The 22786-nt window shown below is 48.7% G+C and overlaps 3 protein-coding genes across 3 annotated transcripts; all 3 read right to left on the bottom strand.

Moving 5' to 3' along the window:
• Window positions 1-2881: 2881 nt before the first annotated feature.
• Window positions 2882-8199, bottom strand: LOC127911108 (probable G-protein coupled receptor 148). Its single transcript, XM_052477374.1, has 4 exons — window positions 7701-8199; window positions 5785-6045; window positions 4783-4945; window positions 2882-3894 (listed from the first exon to the last, which is right to left on the bottom strand). The coding sequence occupies exons 1-4, from the start codon at window positions 8135-8137 to the stop codon at window positions 3499-3501; spliced, it is 1257 nt and encodes a 418-aa protein (XP_052333334.1). The 5' UTR covers window positions 8138-8199; the 3' UTR covers window positions 2882-3498.
• A 1413-nt stretch (window positions 8200-9612) lies between these two features.
• Window positions 9613-10617, bottom strand: LOC118402483 (probable G-protein coupled receptor 148). The gene has a single exon (XM_035800709.1). It carries the CDS (start codon window positions 10615-10617, stop codon window positions 9613-9615), a length of 1005 nt encoding a protein of 334 aa, XP_035656602.1.
• A 7872-nt stretch (window positions 10618-18489) lies between these two features.
• Window positions 18490-22541, bottom strand: mterf4 (mitochondrial transcription termination factor 4). The gene is made up of 4 exons (XM_035799384.2): window positions 22396-22541; window positions 21625-22060; window positions 21046-21230; window positions 18490-18975 (listed from the first exon to the last, which is right to left on the bottom strand). The coding sequence occupies exons 1-4, from the start codon at window positions 22420-22422 to the stop codon at window positions 18589-18591; spliced, it is 1035 nt and encodes a 344-aa protein (XP_035655277.1). The 5' UTR covers window positions 22423-22541; the 3' UTR covers window positions 18490-18588.
• Between the last annotated feature and the right edge of the window lie 245 nt (window positions 22542-22786).

The following is a 22786-nucleotide window of genomic DNA, read 5'->3' as shown; positions in this document are numbered from 1 at the left end:
TACTCTACTGTATGCTGTACTCTACTGTATACTGTGCTGTACTGTACACTACTTTTCTTTACTCTACTCTACTGTATGCTGTACTCTACTGTATACTGTGCTCTGCTGTATGCTGTACTCTACTGTATGCTGTACTCTACTGTATACTGTGCTCTGCTGTATGCTGTGCTCTACTGTATACTGTGCTCTGATGTATGCTGTACTCTACTGTATACTGTGCTCTACTGTATACTCTACTGTATAGTGTGCTCTACTGTATAGTGTGCTCTACTGTATGCTGTGCTCTACTGTATACTGTACTCTACTGTATACTGTACTCTACTGTATACTGTACTCTACTGTATGATGTACTCTACTGTATACTGTACTCTACTGTATACTGTACTCTACTGTATACTGTACTCTACTGTATACTACTTTTCTTTATTGTACTCTACTGTATACTGTGCTCTACTGTATACTGTGCTCTACTGTATACTTTATACTGTACTCTACTGTATACTGTACTCTACTGTATACTACTTTTGTTCACTGTACTCTGCAGTACACTGTACTCTGCTGTGCTCTACTGTTCTGTCCAAAATTGTGAAATGTTGACATCTTTGATTGCTTCAGATGAACACACACACACACACACACACACACACACACACACACACACACACACACACACACACACACACACACACCTGTTCCTGTTTGAAAATGTATTCCAGTTTATACCTTTACTTTTTTCACTTAATAATAATAAAATATTTAATTTTCATCCAAATATCAGATGGCTACTGACTGTTCTATTAAGCATTTATATGACGATTTGAGTGGAGTAAGAACTACAATGTGAAGGAAATATTAAACTACGTTCAATTTACTTTAACTTATTTATTTTATTATATTAGATAGAAATACTGTTCAATAAAGAAAGCATTTACTTTTTTTTCAAAAATGTTCTAAATTGGTTCAATTCATGCTGAAAAACAAAAAGGCACACATTGTGACAACCAACCCCACACTGTCCTGACAACCAACCCCACACTGTCCTGACAACCAACCCCACACTGTCCTGACAACCAACCCCACACTGTCCTGACAACCAACCCCACACTGTCCTGACAACCAACCCCACACTGTCCTGACAACCAACCCCACACTGTCCTGACAACCAACCCCACACTGTCCTGACAACCAAACCCACACTGTCCTGACAACCAACCCCACACTGTCCTGACAACCAACCCCACACTGTCCTGACAACCAAACCCACACTGTTCTGACAACCAACCCCACACTGTCCTGACAACCAAACCCACACTGTCCTGACAACCAACCCCACACTGTCCTGACAACCAACCCCACACTGTCCTGACAACCAAACCCTCACTGTCCTGACAACCAACCCCACACTGTCCTGACAACCAACCCCACACTGTCCTGACAACCAACCCCACACTGTCCTGACAACCAAACCCACACTGTCCTGACAACCAAACCCACACTGTCCTGACAACCAAACCCACACTGTCCTGACAACCAAACCCACACTGTCCTGACAACCAAACCCACACTGTCCTGACAACCAAACCCACACTGTCCTGACAACCAAACCCACACTGTCCTGACAACCAAACCCACACTGTCCTGACAACCAACCCCACACTGTCCTGATAACCAAACCCACACTGTCCTGACAACCAACCCCACACTGTCCTGACAACCAACCCCACACTGTCCTGACAACCAACCCCACACTGTCCTGACAACCAACCCCACACTGTCCTGACAACCAAACCCACACTGTCCTGACAACCAAACCCACACTGTCCTGACAACCAAACCCACACTGTCGTGACAACCAAACCCACACTGTCGTGACAACCAAACCCACACTCTCCTGACAACCAACCCCACACTGCCCTGAAAACCAACCTCACACTGCCCTGAAAACCAACCCCACACTGTCCTGACAACCAACCCCACACTGTCCTGACAACCAACCTCACACTGTCCTGACAACCAACCCCACACTGTCCTGACAACCAACCCCACACTGCCCTGCAAACCAACCCCACTCTGTCCTGACAACCAACCCCACACTGTCCTGACAACCAACATCACACTGCCCTGAAAACCAACCCCACACTGCCCTGACAACCAACCCCACACTGTCCTGACAACCAACCCCACACTGTCCTGACAACCAACCTCACACTGCCCTGAAAACCAACCCCACACTGCCCTGACAACCAACCCCACACTGCCCTGAAAACCAACCTCACACTGCCCTGACAACCAACCCCACACTGCCCTGAAAACCAACCCCACACTGTCCTGACAACCAACCCCACACTGTCCTGACAACCAACCCCACACTGCCCTGACAACCAACCCCACACTGTCCTGACAACCAACCCCATACTGCCCTGAAAACCAACCCCACACTGCCCTGACAACCAAACCAACACTGTCCTGACAACCAACCCCACACTGTCCTGACAACCAACCCCACACTGCCCTGAAAACCAACCTCACACTGCCCTGACAACCAACCCCACACTGCCCTGAAAACCAACCCCACACTGTCCTGACAACCAACTCCACACTGTCCTGACAACCAACCCCACACTGCCCTGACAACCAACCCCACACTGTCCTGACAACCAACCTCACACTGCCCTGAAAACCAACCCCACACTGTCCTGACAACCAACCCCACACTGCCCTGAAAACCAACCCCACACTGCCCTGACAACCAAACCAACACTGCCCTGAAAACCAACCTCACACTGCCCTGAAAACCAACCCCACACTGCCCTGACAACCAACCCCACACTGCCCTGAAAACCAACCTCACACTGCCCTGACAACCAACCCAACACTGCCCTGAAAACCAACCTCACACTGTCCTGACAACCAACCCCACACTGTCCTGACAACCAACCCCACACTGTCCTGACAACCAACCCCACACTGTTCTGACAACCAACCACACACTGTCCTGACAACCAACCCCACACTGTCCTGACAACCAACCCCACACTGTCCTGACAACCAACCCAACACTGCCCTGAAAACCAACCTCACACTGTCCTGACAACCAACCCCACACTGTCCTGACAACCAACCCCACACTGTCCTGACAACCAACCCCACACTGTTCTGACAACCAACCACACACTGTCCTGACAACCAACCCCACACTGTCCTGACAACCAACCCCACACTGTCCTGACAACCAACCCCGGGATGGGGGTGTGTCACAAGTGGACAGAGTGTTTGATGGCTTACAACTCCATGTTGGAATAAAATATGAGGAGAAAAAGGGTCCCCATTTCAACTCAAGACCTTGATATTTCTCTTAATATTGAAAATTCTCCTGTAAGATATACTGATGTTGAGAAAAACACCAGAGTGAAACGTGTGTCAACCGACACATCTCCTCAATTCTTCTTCTGTGCTAATATTCTTATAAGTCCAGGAAAATGTTTTATTGTTTAATTCTCACAAGACAGGCGAGACGGCGGTGGGCCGCTTCAGCCCATAAAAGGCCAACAAGGCCTCACACAGGTGCCTGTACCTGAGGCCGTACAGGTAGGGAGCCAGGGCCTTGGGGAGCACCAGGAGGATGTTACACACCACCAGAGACACCCACAGGTTGGCACGCAGGTCCAGGGCATCAAGGTGGCAGTAGAGCAGTAGCTTGATGAGAAGCACCAACATGGGCAGGAAGGACAGGATGAGGTGGAGGTAGTGGATGAGGAATGTGCCTTTGGCCCGGGACGAGCGTTCACCTCTCCACACGCCAGACATGCGGGTGCGACAGTACAGAACGACATAGCCAGAGAAGACCAGGAGCAGAATGAGGAGGACGCCTGTGACTGCCAGCAGCATGGACACCTGAGAATTACAATGTCATGTAATGAGACAGAAGCCAGTAGTATGCAAAAACACATACTGGTTTCACTTTACAATACATAAAGTACATCTTATACCTCAGTACCTCCAGGCTCTGATCAGGCCCTACACCCAAACAAGGGCACTGCGTTCATCCACCTCTGGCCTGCTCGCCTCCCTACCACTGAGGAAGTACAGTTCCCGCTCAGCCCAGTCAAAACTGTTCGCTGCTCTGGCCCCCCAATGGTGGAACAAACTCCCTCACGACGCCAGGACAGCGGAGTCAATCACCACCTTCCGGAGACACCTGAAACCCCACCTCTTTAAGGAATACCTAGGATAGGATAAGTAATTCTTCTCACCCCCCTAAAAGATTTAGATGCACTATTGTAAAGTGGCTGTTCCACTGGATGTCATAAGGTGAATGCACCAATTTGTAAGTCGCTCTGGATAAGAGCGTCTGCTAAATGACTTAAATGTAAAATGTAAATGTAAAATAATAACTACACTACAGTCCCTGGTTCGTATCCAGGCTGTATCACATCCGGCAGTGATTGGGAGTCTTAGTTAAATAAAGGTTAAATAAATAAAATACAAATATATTTTTTGTAATATACATAAACCTTCTCACTCTTGAATATAATTATTGTTTAGGTTTACACCAGAGGCAGACAACCCTGTTCCTATAGTGCTGCAGGTACAGCATGATTTTGTTCCAACTTCGCACCACACCAACTGAGCTAATTGATCAGTAATTGCCTAAATTCAACACACCTGGTCTTCCAGTTCGGTTAAAAAACATGAAGCACTGCAGGACCAGGGTTGCCTACCCTTGGTTTACACAGTAATCTCCATTGCGATTGCTTGGTTATTTGATTGACTGAGAGCCACCTGCATGGGAGTGGACTGGCTGACGGTGAGGACCAGCAGGAGGGGCAGGGAGCAAATGTGTAGGGAACAGGGTCCAGTAGAGTGGTACCACACAAGCACCCCTACAGACGCTGCTGGTAAGAAAATAGACACAGCCCAGATACCAGCGATCGCCCTCCTCGTGCTACACACACACACACACACACACAGAGAGACAGAGAGGGGGGAGAGAGAGGGGGGGAGAGTGGGGGAGAGAGAAAGAGAGGGGAGAGTTGGGAGAGTTGGGAGAGAGAGGGGGGTGAGAGTGGGGGGAGACAGAAAGAGAGGGGGAGAGAGAGGGGGGAGAGTTGGGAGAGAGAGAGGGGGGAGAGAAAGGGAGAGAGAGGGGGGAGAGAGAGAGAGAGAGAGAGAGAGAGAGAGAGAGAGAGAGAGAGAGAGGGGGAGAGAGAGAGAGAGACAACATGAGGTGGAAACTGAGCTGTACTTCCTAACCTCCTGCCAAATGTATGACAATATTTGAGACTCATATTTCCCTCAGACTACACAGACCCCAAAAGAATGTGAAAATATTGATATCCTCCCATATCTCCTGGGTGAAATACCAGTGTGCCACAGCAGCAAGGTTTGTGATGCGTTGCCACCAGAAGAGGGCAACAACTGAAGAACGAAAACCATTGTAAATATTTATGTTGATTTCTTTTCCTTTAAAAAAAGAAAACTTTATTTGCACATCGTTACCACACTGTATATAGACATAATATGACACTTGAAATGTCTATTCTTGTGTGAGCGTAATATTTACTATTCACTTTTTGTTTATTTCACTTTTGTTTATCCATTTCACTTGCTTTGGCACAGCAGCAAGATTTGTGACCTGTTTCCACATGAAAAGGGCAACTGGTGAAGAAGTGGAGGACAGATGGAAGATAAATAACAGTTTCTCTAAACTCCATCCATTATTACATCATACAGTGAAGTCATAAGAAGTACTGATAAAACTCTCCCAGCCCGTGTTCCCATTACCTGGAGACGGGCCACAGGGCATAGTATCGAAGTGGAGCCATCACAGCCAGTGAGGTGTCCAGCACCATGGCCTTGGTACTGAAGATCCCAGCGCAGTACAGCAACCCCAGCAGGAAGAGGATGGTAGAGCACGCCCACTCTGACATCAGTACGCCCGTCGCATTCAGACAGGCACTCACCATGTACAGCGACACGAACAGCATGTCGCTTAGCAACGCATTGGCTAGGAGGAGGTAGCGGGTCTCCTGGCGCATCCAGGGGCTAGGAGGAGGAGGGGAGGATGAGGATGAGGAGGGGGATGAGGAGGAGGAGGAGGATGAGGAGGTGGCGGGGGGGGAGAGGAGGAGAGAGGATGAGGAGGGGGGATGAGGGAGGATGAGGAGGTGGCGGGGGGGGGAAGAGGAGAGGATGAGGAGGGGGGGATGAGGAGGAGGTGGCGGGGGGGGGGAGAGGAGGTGGTGGGGAGAGGAGGTGGTGGGGGGGGGATAGGAGGAGGTGGGGGAGGAGGAGGGGAGGTGAGGTTGGGAGGATGAGGGGGGGATGGGTGAGGTGGGGGGAGGAGGGAGGAGGGAGGAGGTGGGGGGAGAGGAGGTGGCAGAGGGGAGAGAGGAGGTGGGGGGGGGAGGTGGGGGTGAGGAGGAGGAGGGGAAGAGGAGAATGATGAATGCTACATATGCCTAATTCCAAATCAACTTTACCCTAACCCAGGGGTTTCAAATCCATGGTATCTGCAGGTTTTTGTTTTTTCTTTTCAATTAAGATCCAGACAACCATGTGAGGCGAGTTCCTTACTAATTAGTGACCTTAATTCACCAGTCAAGTACAAGGAAGGAACGATACCCTGCAGACACTCGGCCCTCCGTGGAATGAGGTTGACACGTACCCTAACCCTTATGTGCTTAAGTAGATCTGAAAGCATTGGTCAAAACAGTAGCATTACCACACCTATCTAACAGGTCTACACACCACACACCTATCTAACAGGTCTACACACCACCACACCTATCTAACAGGTCTACACACCACCACACCAATCTACCAGATCTACACACCACCACACCTATCTAACAGGTCTACACACCACACACCTATCTAACAGGTCTACACACAACCACACCAATCTAACAGGTCTACACACCACCACACCTATCTACCAGGTCTACACACCACCACACCAATCTACCAGGTCTACACACCACCACACCTATCTACCAGGTCTACACACCACCACACCAATCTACCAGGTCTACACACCACCACACCTATCTAACAGGTCTACACACCACCACACCTATCTAACAGGTCTACACACCACCACACCAATCTACCAGGTCTACACACCACCACACCTATCTATCAGGTCTACACACCACCACACCTATCTAACAGGTCTACACACCACACACCTATCTAACAGGTCTACACACCACCACACCTATCTAACAGGTCTACACACCACCACACCTATCTACCAGGTCTACACACCACCACACCTATCTACCAGGTCTACACACCACCACACCTATCTAACAGGTCTACACACCACCACACCTATCTAACAGGTCTACACACCACCACACCTATCTACCAGGTCTACACACCACCACACCTATCTAACAGGTCTACACACCACCACACCTATCTACCAGGTCTACACACCACCACACCTATCTATCAGGTCTACACACCACCACACCTATCTACCAGGTCTACACACCATCACACCTATCTATCAGGTCTACACACCACCACACCTATCTATCAGGTCTACACATCACCACACCTATCTATCAGGTCTACACATCACCACACCTATCTATCAGATCTACACACCACCCCACCTATCTACCAGGTCTACACACCATCACACTCATGCATCCGATCTAAGGGACAATTTTGGATTTGGGGTGACTCACCTGGTCAGGATTCGGGTGAGGATGACAGGAATCACCAGAGAAACCGCCAGGAAGCCCAAGATGGGGCAAACATGCATGGCCCTGGATTGGCGCGGAGGCAGGAAGACGTGCCACTCGCGGGTGAACAGCTCCACCTGTCTCTGGAAGGAGTTGGTTGTCGTGTTTGTCGTGTCTGAGGTGTTGCCGCTGGTCTCAGAGGAGATTCTGCTATGTCTCTCAGCGTGGCCAGAGCTGTTGTACCAGGTCCCAAAGGCACAGAGGAGAGACAGGACCACTTGGTTCTCTTCAGCGGCCATCTCTACAGAGCCAGTCTCCCTCTTCTTTGCCCAGTGTCCACCATCCCCGACCGACTGTGTCAACAATGAGTTTGAGGAGATAGTGTTTTTCTTTTCTATCAGGCCATTAGAGGTGATGCCACTGAGTGTGAAGTCTTCCATTAGGCAATCCACAGATCCGTTTGTTATTGGTCTCCTTGGACACCCAGATAAGGGCAAACAAGTCTTTAGAGGCAAATGGACAGAAATGCTACTTTGCCATAATATTACGGTCATAAAACCCCAGCTGTTAGGTGCTTATGTAGCTTGTTGACATCATATGATGTGTGACGATCGTGTCGGTTGCATTTGGGAACACTATGGTACTGGGGCCATTACTCAACTCATTTGGGTTATGTAGAATTGATTCAACCCCACCTACATTGTTTTTAAACAAGCTCAATGTTCAGTGCATGAAACAGTCCCAGCTGCTTTAAGAGTATATGGGAAAGCAACAATAACAAGAACATTCTCAATGTAGACACCCGACAAAACCAGCCATTTTAAAGTCTCCACATAAAGAGAGGAATATGGTATGCGGAAATAAGAGGCGCTGAACCTGCCAATGACCTTTCATTATTTGGGGAGATATTAGGACGGACATTCCAGAACAATCACAAACATATGAAACAAACATCATGGCCCCAAGACATGCTAATCTCTCTCCATTAAAAATAACAGGGGAGGTTTGCATTTTATTTAGGGGGGAAATGATATTTGTGCTTCTGAAACATTTTCACTCATCATTATTCAGGATTCATTCAGGATTATCCGTAACCATGGTAGCATCCACATTAATGTATAAGTGTTTATAAACATACTGTATTCTTATTTACAATAAAAGTGACTCCAAAAGGACACAATACATGATTTACCATTCATTTCTATTGGGCACAAAATAATCTGAAACACAACCAAAACAAACTGCAAATGCATCCAACCAAAGTGATGTCACAAGTTTGATGTAATAATTGCGTGCTGTGAATATGGGACCAAATACTCAACTTTGGACTACTTTAATACACATAAGTGAATTTGTCCCAATACTATTGGTCCCCTAAAGGGGGACTATGTATAAAAAGTGCTGTAATTTTAAACGGCTCACCCAGTATGGATGAAAATACTCCCAAATTAAAGTTGACAGTCTGCACTTTAACTTCATAGTCATTGTGTTATTTCATATCCAAAGTTCTGGAGTACAGAGCCAAAACAACAACAAAATGTGTCACTGTCCCAATACTTTGAGCTCACTGTATCTGCATTGACACATGGAATAGCGAAGGGCTAGTGTTATCGGCTAAGACAGAGAAATAGCTTGGCAATAGTACCAATTAAATGAAAAAAGGTTAAAAAGTTAAGCAATTAATGTTGTTTTTCTCTTAAAAAGTGATGGTCTTTTCAAGGCAGCTTTGGGGTTGGAGAATGATTGTGCACATGGCAAACCGTGGGTCACAAGAGAACATAGTGGGCTTCGTTAAGTAAAAATATTTGTGGACCAATGCTTTAGGCTGGGCACTCTCACAAGAGTATCTGTTAAACAAACCCTCGGCCCGCTCATTTCTCTTCATGGGATTGTGAGAGTGTGTGGGTCTTTATTTCTAGGCCACAGTGACCTGACTAAGCCTCCTGTGTCGGTGCAGCACCGCCAGCAGAGTATCAGAGATATCCCTATACCACAGACCATACAGGTAGGGAGCACAGGCCCTGGGCAGTAGCATCAGCATGCACATATTGACAGTGTTAATCCACACGCGGACATCCTGGCTGACCTCCTGGCGCTGGTACAGAACCAGCTCCACAGTGAAGACCAGGCCCGGGCTGAAGTAGAGCAGGAGCAGAACCCCGTGGGCCAAGAGGGTGACCCGGGCTCGGGAGTAGCGGCTCTGCCAGATGCCCTGGGTCTTGGTGACCCAGTAGAGACGGCCGTAACAATACAGGATGAGCAGGGTGCAGACAACGGCTCCCATGGTGAAGTAGATGTGAACGCCTACCATCATCTCGCTGCCCATCTTGCCTATGGAGATGAGAATGAGACACACCTCTGACCTCTGTGGGGCGTTGTCCTCCATCACCTCCATGACGATGACCAGGGAGAGGGGGTACATGGCGGCTAACAGCCAGACCCCGACTAGGATCTTTTGGGTACGGGCCGGGGGGAGCAGGTCGTGGTAGTGGAGGGGCCAACGTACCGCCACGTATGTATCCACCACCTTTAGTGTGACGGTCAGCACAGCGCAGCAATATGCCGCAGCGGTCACTGCCGAAACCAGCTCACAGAGTACCCTCAGCATGGCTACCCCCAAAGTATTACAGACTACAGTGACAAGGTTGAGGGAGAGGAAGAGCATGTCTGCGGCCAGGGTGTTGGCCAGGAGGAGGTAGCGGGTCTCCTGGCGCAGGGAACGGGAGAAGAGGATGCAGGCCAGGAGGATGGGGTTGGCCAGCAGGGTGGCCAGGGTGAGGAGGGAGGCGGGGATCAGGAAGAGCTCCAGGTGCCAGCGCTGCAGACTGTCATACCACTGGTGTGAACTGTTGGCCATGGCTGCCATGTTCTCTGATAGGACCATCTGGAACTGTGTGGTTAGATGCTGGGTCGTATTCATTACTGCACAGTGTAGCAAAACGTTTTCCAATGGAGAACGAAAACAAGCGTTACTTAATGGACAAGATCAGGTCGTCCCTCTCTCTGTTTCAGTTCGTTCTCCTCCGTTTGGTGCCAAGTGAATACGGCCCTGGAAAGGGCATCTGAAGTGAAGGTGGTCCTTTCTGTTTTTTCCTCTTGCGCCTACCTGTGGATTAAAACAGACAGTATTGTAACTCTGTGGACAGGTTCCTAAAGATGGTCCTTTCTTTCTGTGGGAAATCAGATGGACTGAAACAATGGTAAAAACGTAATTTAACGTTAGAGATGGCCTAGCTTTTTACCAGTGATTTAGAAACTAATACATTTTATTATGAAGGGTATACAATTGATGTATCTAGATATCCTAAAGGTTGCTAGTTCGAATCCACCGAGCTGACAAGGTAAAAATCTGTTGTTCTGCCCCTGAACAAGCACTGTTCCTTGGCATTAATTGTAAATAAGAATTTTCTGTTAACTGACTTGCCTAGTTAAATAAAGGTTAAATCAAATACAAACATATGCTTAATCTCATTATTTTCGGCTGTCTAGGAAAGCCTAGATGTTATATTACAGTAAGACGGAGAGATTTCAAACCCATTTGACCCTCTATATGACTGTCAGCGTGGACCTTAATTAACAGACTGATTAAAACAAACAGTGGTGTTCATCTGAAGGAGTTTATCTCTGCATTATATGGACACAGGTACTGTGATGGAGAGGCTTCAGCAAACTAGTTTATTTGAAGTTATTAGATAAACATTCTTCAATATAGCAGATAGCTAATATTATTTCAATGGAAAGTCATCTGCACTCCCTCCCTCTCTCTCTCTCTCAGGCAGAGTGTAGATGTCATCTGCACTCCCTCCCTCCCTCTCTCTCTCAGGCAGAGTGTAGATGTCATCTGCCCTCCCTCCCTCCCTCTCTCAGGCAGAGCGTAGATGTCATCTGCACTCCCTCCCTCTCTCTCTCAGGCAGAGCGTATCTCATGCACTCATAGATGTCTCTGCACTCCCTCCCTCTCTCAGGCAGAGCGTAGATGTCTCTGCAGGCAGAGCGTAGATGTCATCTGCACTCCTCCTCTCTTCTCAGGCAGAAGATGTCATCTGCTCCCTCCCTCTCTCTCTCAGGCAGAGCGTAGATGTCATCTGCACTCCCTCCTCTCCCTCTCTCAGGCAGAGATGTAGATGTCATCTGCACTCCCTCCCTCTCTCTCAGGCAGAGCGTAGATGTCATCTGCACTCCCTCCCTCCCTCCCTCCCTGTCATCTCACTCCCTCCCTCCCTCTCTCAGGCAGAGTGTAGATGTCATCTGCACTCCCTCCCCTCCCTCTCTCCTCTCTCTCTCTCTCTCTCTCTCAGGCAGAGCGTAGATGTCATCTGCCCTCCCTCCCTCCCTCCCTCCCTCCCTCCCTCCCTCCCTCCCTCTCCCTCTCCTCCCCTCTCTCAGGCAGAGTGTAGATGTCATCTGCACTCCCTCCCTCCTCCTCTCTCTCTCTCTCTCAGGCAGAGTGTAGATGTCATCTGCACTCCCTCCCTCCCTCTCTCAGGCAGAGTGTAGATGTCATCTGCCTCCCTCCCTCCCCCTCTCTCTCTCAGGCAGAGTGTAGATGTCATCTGCACTCCCTCCCTCCCTCCCTCTCTCTCACTCTCCCTCAGGCAGAGTGTAGATGTCATCTGCACTCCCCCTCCCCCTCCCTCTCTCTCAGGCAGAGTGTAGATGTCATCTGCACCCCTCCCTCCCTCCCTCCCTCTCTCTCTCTCTCTCTCTCTCAGGCAGAGTGTAGATGTCATCTGCACCTCCCTCCCTCCCTCTCTCTCCTCTCTCAGGCAGAGCGTAGATGTCATCTGCCTCCCTCCCTCCCTCTCTCAGGCAGAGCGTAGATGTCATCTGCACTCCCTCCCTCCCTCCCTCTCAGGCAGAGCGTAGATGTCATCTGCACCCTCCCTCCTCTCTCTCTCAGGCAGAGCGTAGATGTCATCTGCACTCCCTCCCTCCCCTCCCTCTCAGGCAGAGCGTAGATGTCATCTGCACTCCCTCCCTCCCTCCCTCTCTCAGGCAGAGCGTAGATGTCATCTGCCCTCCCTCCCTCCCTCTCTCAGGCAGAGTGTAGATGTCATCTGCACTCCCTCCCTCCCTCTCTCAGGCAGAGTGTAGATGTCATCTGCACTCCCTCCCTCCCTCCCTCCGGCAGAGTGTAGATGTCATCTGCACTCCCTCCTTCTCTCTCAGATGTCATCTGCTTTGCAATTTACACAAGATATTTAAATGAGCGACAATATTAATCTCGCATGAATTCAAATTCGAAACCACAGTGTCATAATCACAGCCATGTCTGTGAACTTTGGTGTCTAAATACAGAGTTACTATGTTAATTAACAAGGTAGTTTCCACCACCGTTAGTGTGTCAGCACAGCAATACGCCATGACCTTCACTCCCGAAAGCAGCGCGCAGAGTACCATCAGCATGGCTACTCCTAAACACAGTCTCATTTAGGCTACATCATCTGTCCTCCCATCCAGCGCCTACCCTGTTTAGCTTCAGATAGATCAAGAGGCAGTCAGGGTGGTATGGCTGCTAAACATCCATTATTACTCAACTCATAGCTGACAGTCATAAAAATAATACATACATTTTGAATGATATAGCAATCTATTTAAAATAGCTAATCAGTTCATACCTTTCTATTGATCATTATTTAGTGATAAATGATCTAACCATTAATATAAATTATGATTTTGACTTTGTCACATCAGACTTTGTGCTTTAGCTTCTTTATCAATGCAGTTTTAATCAATAAACTGTATCATTACAAAACAAATGTTGTGTATCATCTTTTCTCCCTTGTCTAGAACATGAACACAAAAAGTAAAAGCCAGTCAAGTTTAGACACACCTACACCTATCAACAAGCGTATCGATCAACCAAACCCAGTCAAGTTTACAGACACACACCTATCGACAAGCGTATCGATCAACCAAAGGCAACGTTTCATTAATGTAACCAGTTCCCGTCAACAATAAATAAAAGTCCCAAGTGATTTTCTTACCTAATTTTCAAAGTAATGGCTGGAATTCATCCATTAGTCTTAATGCTTCTATAAATCAATGATCCAGCGACTGACTGACTGCACCACTTGCCTTATCAGCCCTGATGCACTGTCTGTTGACTCATAGAACATAACACAGGGATGTATAAAGACAGGGACACTTAGCTGTTTCACAGAGACACGGGCTGCGCCTCATTCCAGGAAACTATGTATCCTCCACTCCTGCCTTACTCCCCATCACAGATCTGAGAAACATGGTTGGTGTAAGTCAACAGTGCCACTTTCAGTTTCCACCATATTGCTTTCACCCATAAAACCCTATAAGGTTTAGCAAGGTCAAATAGGGGAGGGGAAAGAACTTTGTGGAAGGAAATGCAGCCATAGATCATCAGTGAATAGGATCACTCTCCCCCTCTCAACCAGACAGTTGGGACTAAACTAACAGTGTAGGTGTAAGCCATGCCAGTTCAGAGTGTTCTTATCCATTAGCCCTCCTGGTGTTGACATCATCTGATCTCATATCCGGATGGGACAGACTAATGACTAAGCCGCCATATGCTGCCTGGGGCCAGGCCTGACAGGGAACACTATGGTGCTGGGGCCAACCCTGACAGGGAACACTATGGTGCTGGGGCCAACCCTGACAGGGAACACTATGGTGCTGGGGCCAACCCTGACAGGGAACACTATGGTGCTGGGGCCAACCCTGACAGGGAACACTATGGTGCTGGGACACCTATGGTACCCTGACAGGGAACACTATGGTACTGGGGCCAGGCCTGACAGGGAACACTATGGTGCTAACCTGACAGGGAACACTATGGTACTGGGGCCAGGCCTGACAGGGAACACTATGGTGACAGGGAACACTATGGTACTGGGGCCAACCCTGACAGGGAACACTATGGTACTGGGGTCAACCCTGACAGGGAACACTATGGTACTGGGGCCAACCCTGACAGGGAACACTATGGTACTGGGGCCAACCCTGACAGGGAACACTATGGTACTGGGGCCAACCCTGACAGGGAACACTATGGTACTGACCCTGAGGGAACACTATGGTACTGGGGCCAACCCTGACAGGGAACACTATGGTGCTGGGGCCAACCCTGACAGGGAACACTATGGTGCTGGGGCCAGCCCTGACAGGGAACACTATGGTGCTGGGGCCAACCCTGACAGGGACAGGTGAACACTATGGTGCTGGGGCCAACCCTGACAGGGAACACTATGGTGCTGGGGCCAACCCTGACAGGGAACACTATGGTGCTGGGGCCAACCCTGACAGGGAACACCCTGACAGGGAACACTATGGTGCTGGGGCCAACCCTGACAGGGAACACTATGGTGCTGGGGAACAACCTGACAGGGAACACTATGGTACTGGGGCCAACCCTGACAGGGAACACTATGGTACTGGGGCCAACACTATGGTACTGGGGCCAACCACTATGGTACTGACCCTGAGGGAACACTATGGTACTGGGGCCAACCCTGACAGGGAACACTATGGTACTGGGGCCAACCCTGACAGGGAACACTATGGTACTGGGGCCAACCCTGACAGGGAACACTATGGTACTGGGGCTGGGGCCAACCCTGACAGGGAACACTATGGTACTGGGGCCAACCCTGACAGGGAACACTATGGTACTGGGGCCAACCCTGACAGGGAACACTATGGTACTGGGGCCAGGACAGGGAACACTATGGTACCCAACCCTGACAGGGAACACTATGACAGGGAACACTATGGTACTGGGGCCAACCACAGGGAACACTATGACTGGGGCCAGACAGGGAACACTATGGTACTGGGGCCAACCCTGACAGGGAACACTATGGTACTGGGGCCAACCCTGACAGGGAACACTATGGTACTGGGGCCAACCCTGACAGGGAACACTATGGTACTGGGGCCAACCCTGACAGGGAACACTATGGTACTGGGGCCAACCCTGACAGGGAACACTATGGTACTGGGGCCAACCCTGACAGGGAACACTATGGTACTGGGGCCAACCCTGACAGGGAACACTATGGTACTGGGGCCAACCCTGACAGGGAACACTATGGTGCTGGGGCCAACCCTGACAGGGAACACTATGGTGCTGGGGACAACCCTGACAGGGAACTGGGGCCAACCCTGACAGGGAACACTATGGTACTGGGGAACACTATGGTACAGGGCCCCTGACAGGGAACACTATGGTACTGGGGCCAACCCTGACAGGGAACACTATGGTACTGGGGCCAACCCTGACAGGGAACACTATGGTACTGGGGCCAACCCTGACAGGGAACACTATGGTGCTGGGGCCAACCCTGACAGGGAACACTGGTGCTGGGGCCAACCCTGACAGGGAACACTATGGTGCTGGGGCCAACCCTGACAGGGAACACTATGGTGCTGGGGCCAACCCTGACAGGGAACACTATGGTGCTGGGGCCAACCCTGACAGGGAACACCCCTGAACACTAGGGGAACACTATGGTACTGGGGCCAACCCTGACAGGGAACACTATGGTACCCAACCCTGACAGGGAACACTATGGTACTGGGGCCAACCCTGACAGGGAACACTATGGTACTGGGGCCAACCCTGACAGGGAACACTATGGTGCTGGGGCCAACCCTGACAGGGAACACTATGGTGCTGGGGCCAACCCTGACAGGGAACACTATGGTGCTGGGGCCAACCCTGACAGGGAACACTATGGTACTGGGGCCAACCCTGACAGGGAACACTATGGTACTGGGGCCAACCAGGGAACACTATGGTACTGACAGGGAACACTATGGTACTGGGGCCAACCCTGACAGGGAACACTATGGTACTGGGGCCAACCCTGACAGGGAACACTATGGTACTGGGGCCAACCCTGACAGGGAACACTATGGTACCCAACCCTGACAGGGAACACTATGGTACTGGGGCCAACCCTGACAGGGAACACTATGGTACTGACAGGCCAACCCTGACAGGGAACACTATGGTACCCTGGGGCCAACCCTGACAGGGAACACTATGGTACTGGGGCCAACCCTGACAGGGAACACTATGGTACTGGGGCCAACCCTGACAGGGAACACTATGGTACTGGGGCCAACCCTGACAGGGAACACTATGGTACTGGGGCCAACCCTGACAGGGAACACTATGGTACTGGGGCCAACCCTGACAGGGAACACTATGGTGCTGGGGACACATCCTGACAGGGAACACTATGGTGCTGGGGCCAACCCTGACAGGGAACACTATGGTGCTGGGGCCAACCCTGACAGGGAACACTATGGTGCTGGGGCCAACCCTGACAGGGAACACTATGGTGCTGGGGCCAACCCTGACAGGGAACACTATGGTGCTGGGGCCAACCCTGACAGGGAACACTATGGTACTGGGGCCAACCCTGACAGGGAACACTATGGTGCTGGGGCCAACCCTGACAGGGAACACTATGGTACTGGGGCCAACCCTGACAGGGAACACTATGGTACTGGGGCCAACCCTGACAGGGAACACTATGGTACTGGGGCCAACCCTGACAGGGAACACTATGGTACTGGGGCCAACCCTGACAGGGAACACTATGGTGCTGGGGCCAACCCTGACAGGGAACACTATGGGGAACACTATGGTGGGGGCCAACCCTGACAGGGAACACTATGGTGCTGGGGCCAACCCTGACAGGGAACACTATGGTGCTGGGGCCAACCCTGACAGGGAACACTATGGTACTGGGGCCAACCCTGACAGGGAACACTATGGTACTGGGGCCAACAGGGAACACTATGGTACTGGGGCCAACCCTGACAGGGAACACTATGGTACTGGGGCCAACCCTGACAGGGAACACTATGGTGCTGGGGACACATCCTGACAGGGAACACATCCTGACAGGGAACACTATGGTACTGGGGCCAACCCTGACAGGGAACACTATGGTGCTGGGGACACATCCTGACAGGGAACACTATGGTGCTGGAGACACATCCTGACAGGGAACACTATGGTGCTGGAGCCACATCCTGACAGGGAACACTATGGTGCTGGGGACACATCCTGACAGGGAACACTATGGTGCTGGGGACACATCCTGACAGGGAACACTATGGTGCTGGGGCCAACCCTGACAGGGAACACTATGGTGCTGGGGACAACACAACCCTGAGAGAACACTATGGTGCTGGGGCCAACCCTGACAGGGAACACTATGGTGCTGGGACAAAACCTGACAGGGAACACTATGGTACTGGGGACAGACCAACCCTGACAGGGAACACGATGGTGCTGGGGACAATCCAACCCTGACAGGGAACACTATGATGCTGGGGCCAACCCTGACAGGGAACACTATGGTGCTGGGACAAAACCTGACAGGGAACACTATGGTGCTGGGGCCAGGCCAACCCTGACAGGGAACACTATGGTGCTGGGGACACACATCCTGACAGGGAACACTATGATGTTGGGGCCAGGCCAAACCTGACAGGGAACACTATGGTGCTGGGGCCAGGCCAACCCTGACAGGGAGCACTATGGTGCTGGCCTCAAAGTGGCCACTTCACTTTACCCTAGTGTTGCCATGGATACCTAGACAGGTAAATAAACGAATGGGCAGTCAGGTGCAGTTTTGAGAATGAGATGAAAGTTGTTGCCATCCCAACAGAACATGTTCATGGGTTTTTACAATTGTGTGTTTGTTCAATGAGCGGACAGTCATTGATGGCAGACACCATATTACCAAATGTTCATACAACAGCTCGATAACAGTCAAAATAGTCAAGCAAAGGCCAGCAATCAAAATGGAAATACTTTATTTCTTTTTTTTTCAGGTGATAAATAGCTAGATCATTTTAAATATCCATTCTGTTTCAGATATCACCGGTGCCTTTAGCCTCATTTCTTTCTCCTCTGCCTATAGCCACTTTTCATGTCTTCCTCATCTTCGTCTTCCTCTTCATCGTCATCATCACTGTCAGCTCCCATGTCCCTCTCCTGCTCCTCATCCTCCTCCTGCCATTCTCTCGCCATCAGCTTCTGAAACACCTTAAACTCCTCCTGTGTTGCCATGGCGATGTCAGCGAGGTAAGTGTCCTCGGCGACGGCTAGGATGTCTTTGAGTTTGGGGTTGACTATGAGAGTCTGGCCCTTCTTGTCTGGAGTCTGGTACAGCCCCCTGCGCTCCAGGAAGCTGTGTCTGCAGCGTACTTCCTCCAGGGTGACACGGAACAGCTTGGACTTCACCATCTCCGCCTGCTTGACCCCCATGCGGAAGTAAGTGTACTGCCGAGAGGGATGGGGGGAAAAAAGGTGTAAGAACACAAAGAAAACTAGTGTGAAATATTTGACATAAGGGACCAACATACTTAAAAACATATGATCATAACTTAATGATCAGCATAAGGCTTTTGAAGTTCTCTTGTAGCTGGAGCTTTCATTTCTTTACTGAACCAATAGGGAATTTTGCATTGAGAATCGTATTTTACCATGGCAAAAAAAATGCAGTGGCGTAAAAAGTACCCAATTGTCATACTTGAGTAAAAGTAAAGATACCTTAATAGAAAATAACTCAAAAGTGAAAGTCACCCAATGAAATACTACTTGAGTAAAAGTCTAAAAGTATCAAAAGTAAATATAATTGCTAAAATATACTTCAGTATCAAAAGTAAAAGTATAAATAATTGTACATTTCTGACAGCGTAATTATCTTGTTTTTTAAATTTTATTTACGGATAGCGAGGGGCACGCTCCAACACTAAGATATAAGCATGTGCTTAGTGAGACCGCCAAATGAGAGGCAGTAGGGATGACCAGGGATTTTCTGTTGATAAGTGTGTGAATTAGGCCATTTTCCTGTCCTGGTAGTGTTCAAAATGTAAAAGTACTTTTGGGTGTCAGGAAAAATGTATGGAGTAAAAAGTACATCATTTTATTTAGGAATGTAGTGAAGTAAAAGTTGTCAAAAATATAAATAGAGTAAAGTACAGATACCCCAAAAAACTACTTAAGTACTACCTTAAAATATTTTTATTTAAGTACTTTACACCACTGCAGAATTGAAAACATGAAGCCAAACTCTAAAAACCTGCTGTCACGACTTTCCCTCCTGGGTGAGGATCACAGAGAGCACCCCACCCCACAAACATTGTGGCAACATGATGGAACCGTCCTCCAAGGCAAGTGCATAAAAGGACTCCTAATGAAATTTACATTACACCAGTACATTGCCAGGTTGCTACTGGTGTGTAAATTGGTTTAAAACTGCTAGACCAGTATACGTGCAGAGTGAGCTGAATACGTGACAAATGGTCTAAAACTACAAGACCCCTCTGAAACTCAAAGAGTAAAGAAGACTAGACTAAGACACGCACCGCCTGCAGCTCTGCATGTAAAGTAGTCTAGAACTTTGACCAAAGACACCAGGAAGATCTTATCAAACGACCATTGGAACGTCTGATGTATTCATTCTAACAAACACTTCCAGAATAAAGAAAGCCTACTACTACAACTGAGGACACTGTGACCTCTGGTGGACAACCAGAGACTTACACAGCCATAGAATTTGTCGAACTATTCGTCACGGACGGATCAAGTGGTTTCAGAGACGACAGACAGGAATCTTGGCGTAAATAAATACATTGCAATTATTTTCGAATGAGCGGTCGTTCATGTTCAAACTATTCACATTCCCATGAGCATATTATTCAACTGTATGTAACTGTATGTACGATAGTTGAATTCCTTGGTCTCTCCTCCCGCTCTTTCTTTCCCCACCCCTTTCATTGTGTAACAAGCCATCATATCGGGTTAGTCCACTAGGGACTTTTCATTGCATTATGTTTGTAATCAACGTATTATCTATGTATTATTATCTGTTTATGTAATTCTGTGTGATTATTTCGTAAATAAATAATGAAGCCAATTTGTGTATCGCTGACTCATCATTTAGACTAGGGTTCGTGCAAATTTGAAGTCAACGACGTTCAGAATGAGACTGATATGAGGTAATAATAATTAATGGATGACCTGGAAAATAAAGGTTGTGGTAGTGGAAAATAAATATATGTGACTCTGGATGACAACATGATGTTTGTTTTCAATATCAGGGCTGTTTTCCTAAAGCAGTTAAATGTGCTTCGTGTTTTGTTTCTTTGCCACAATACTAACGAGTATTGCGAAAATGGTATTGCCCCGGCCCAATATCAACGGTATCAACCACATCCATTGGATGAGTGAGTCCCTCCGCGCTGACCTCATCCAATGGGTTTTGAGAATGGGATGAGAGGAACGCAGTTCATCAAGGATATTAGATTGAGACTCTCCATATAACTCTCAGTGAGTGTGACCTCTGACCTGGAACTTGTATTCGAGCTGTCCCAGGTCATCCTGCACCACGGCTGGAGAGTCTCTGATGATGTCAGTGGCCTGCTGGACGGTGAAGGCACACTTCTCCCTGAGGAACCTGGCCACTGTGTTCACCCTCCTCAAAGGCAGGGTCAGGATCTGGGGGTAGTGGCTCACCACCCGCTGCAGACTTCCTGTAAAGAGACAAACAGGGGTTAGAGAGCATCCATGGTAAATGGGTGGAATATGTTATGCACATACACATCCAATGCAGTGGAGGCTGCTGAGGGGAGGTAGACTCATAATAATGGCTGGAATGGAGTCCAAAACATTGGTTTGATACCATTCCAGCTATTGTTATGAGCCGTCCTCCCCTCAGCAGCTTCCACTAATACAATACCTTTGTGAATATTGTAGATATTTAAAAAAAACACATACATATTTAATAACAATCACTTACGTCAGTTATGCAAAGTGTAATTCACTGGCTCTGACCATCAAATGATAAATGACACTGTACAACCTGATAAATGACACTGTACAACCTCTCTATGAGAATAGAGTGCTAACACAGGTTGACCCTCTCACCTTCAAGCAGCCCTAGTCTCCTCAGGTTGTCCATACGTTGCTGCAGCTGAGTGCCCTTTACGTAAAACAACTCTGGACACTTCTCCAGGACTTTCAGCACACTAGATGGGTTGAGGCCCAGGACGAACAGAGCCATGAGTGTGGAAGAGGCATGTTCACTCTGCCCCCCTCGACCCTTGTTTGCTGCCTCTAAGAGTTGATCTGCCTGCGTGTCTGTGAAGCCCATGTCAAGTAGAGCCCGTATGGATAGCTCCCTGCCCGGCTGCAGTTGGAGCTGTGACAGGTCCGTATGTTGATGCAGGGTGCTAGTCTGGTTGTGGGTGGAACAGAGGAGTCTGCATGTCATGAAACCTCGTTGTCGTACATTGTCACTCCCAAGGATGGTTCTTAGGTTCAGGACTGGGCAGGTTGCATTTCTCAGGGTCCATTGTAGAACCTGCAGAAAATAACATGGTAAAGTAGCAGATGTGTTGCTGGAAATGAAAAGAATGGTAGCTCGGCGGTTCACTTCGTAACATACTGTTCAGACAAGGACTAGGTCAGGCATTCAAACCTGTGGTGTCAAAATACATTACTTGACCTAGCAAACTATCAAGCATGCTAGCTATCAAGCTAACTTAGCTAGCTATGTAGTATAGCTGCTCAAACCCGTTATCAAACGGTGAAAGTGTTACTACGGTTAAAAATATACACCTCCATTAATTCATCATAAGATTTACATTACATCAGCACAAAATTCTTAGAAAAAGTCAAAAGTAGATGCCAGTTTACCAGACGTCTGGTTGCTTGAACGCTCATGTTTGTCCGTCTGCAAAATATCTCCCCTAGACTTGTGCACTAGCGTAACAGACCGTTCCGTCCACAAAAATCACTGGTTCTGCCTCGTCTTTTCAAGTTTCACAGTATAATAAGTGCATTTATACTTGATATTATGAAAAAGTAGTTAAAGCTAGAATCCTTAACCACGCTCAAATTCAGAGCTATAGATGCTGACCAGCCATGTCAGAAGTATAGTTTTAACCATGTTGAGGCTAAACAACGACACGTTTTACACAAATTGGAGTTAAACAAGCTTATATTTTGTGTTCTGATGGGGTGACAGTTGAACAAAGCGCAATTTTTAACCGTTTGTATGTATACACTCCCCTACGCATTTATATGG

The sequence above is a fragment of the Oncorhynchus keta genome, chromosome 23 (genome assembly GCF_023373465.1).
Source record: "Oncorhynchus keta strain PuntledgeMale-10-30-2019 chromosome 23, Oket_V2, whole genome shotgun sequence".
Taxonomy (NCBI): domain Eukaryota; kingdom Metazoa; phylum Chordata; class Actinopteri; order Salmoniformes; family Salmonidae; genus Oncorhynchus; species Oncorhynchus keta.
The sequence above is the reverse complement of the archived record's forward strand: the minus strand, read 5'-3'. Positions and strand labels throughout refer to the sequence as shown.

Coding starts and splice junctions, on each gene's coding strand:
- LOC127911108 (XM_052477374.1), bottom strand. CDS start 8,137: ATGGAAGACTTCACACTCAGTGGCATCACCTCTAATGGCCTGATAGAA. Junction 6,046..7,700: donor CTCACCCGAATCCTGACCAG/GTGAGTCACCCC, acceptor TCCTCCTCCTAG/CCCCTGGATGCGCCAGGAGA. Junction 4,946..5,784: donor GCCCTGTGGCCCGTCTCCAG/GTAATGGGAACA, acceptor GTGTGTGTGTAG/CACGAGGAGGGCGATCGCTG.
- mterf4 (XM_035799384.2), bottom strand. CDS start 22,422: ATGAGCGTTCAAGCAACCAGACGTCTG. Junction 22,061..22,395: donor TTCAAGCAACCAGACGTCTG/GTAAACTGGCAT, acceptor TATTTTCTGCAG/GTTCTACAATGGACCCTGAG. Junction 18,976..21,045: donor AGCTCGAATACAAGTTCCAG/GTCAGAGGTCAC, acceptor CCCTCTCGGCAG/TACACTTACTTCCGCATGGG.
- LOC118402483 (XM_035800709.1), bottom strand. CDS start 10,617: ATGAATACGACCCAGCATCTAACCACACAGTTCCAGATGGTCCTATCA.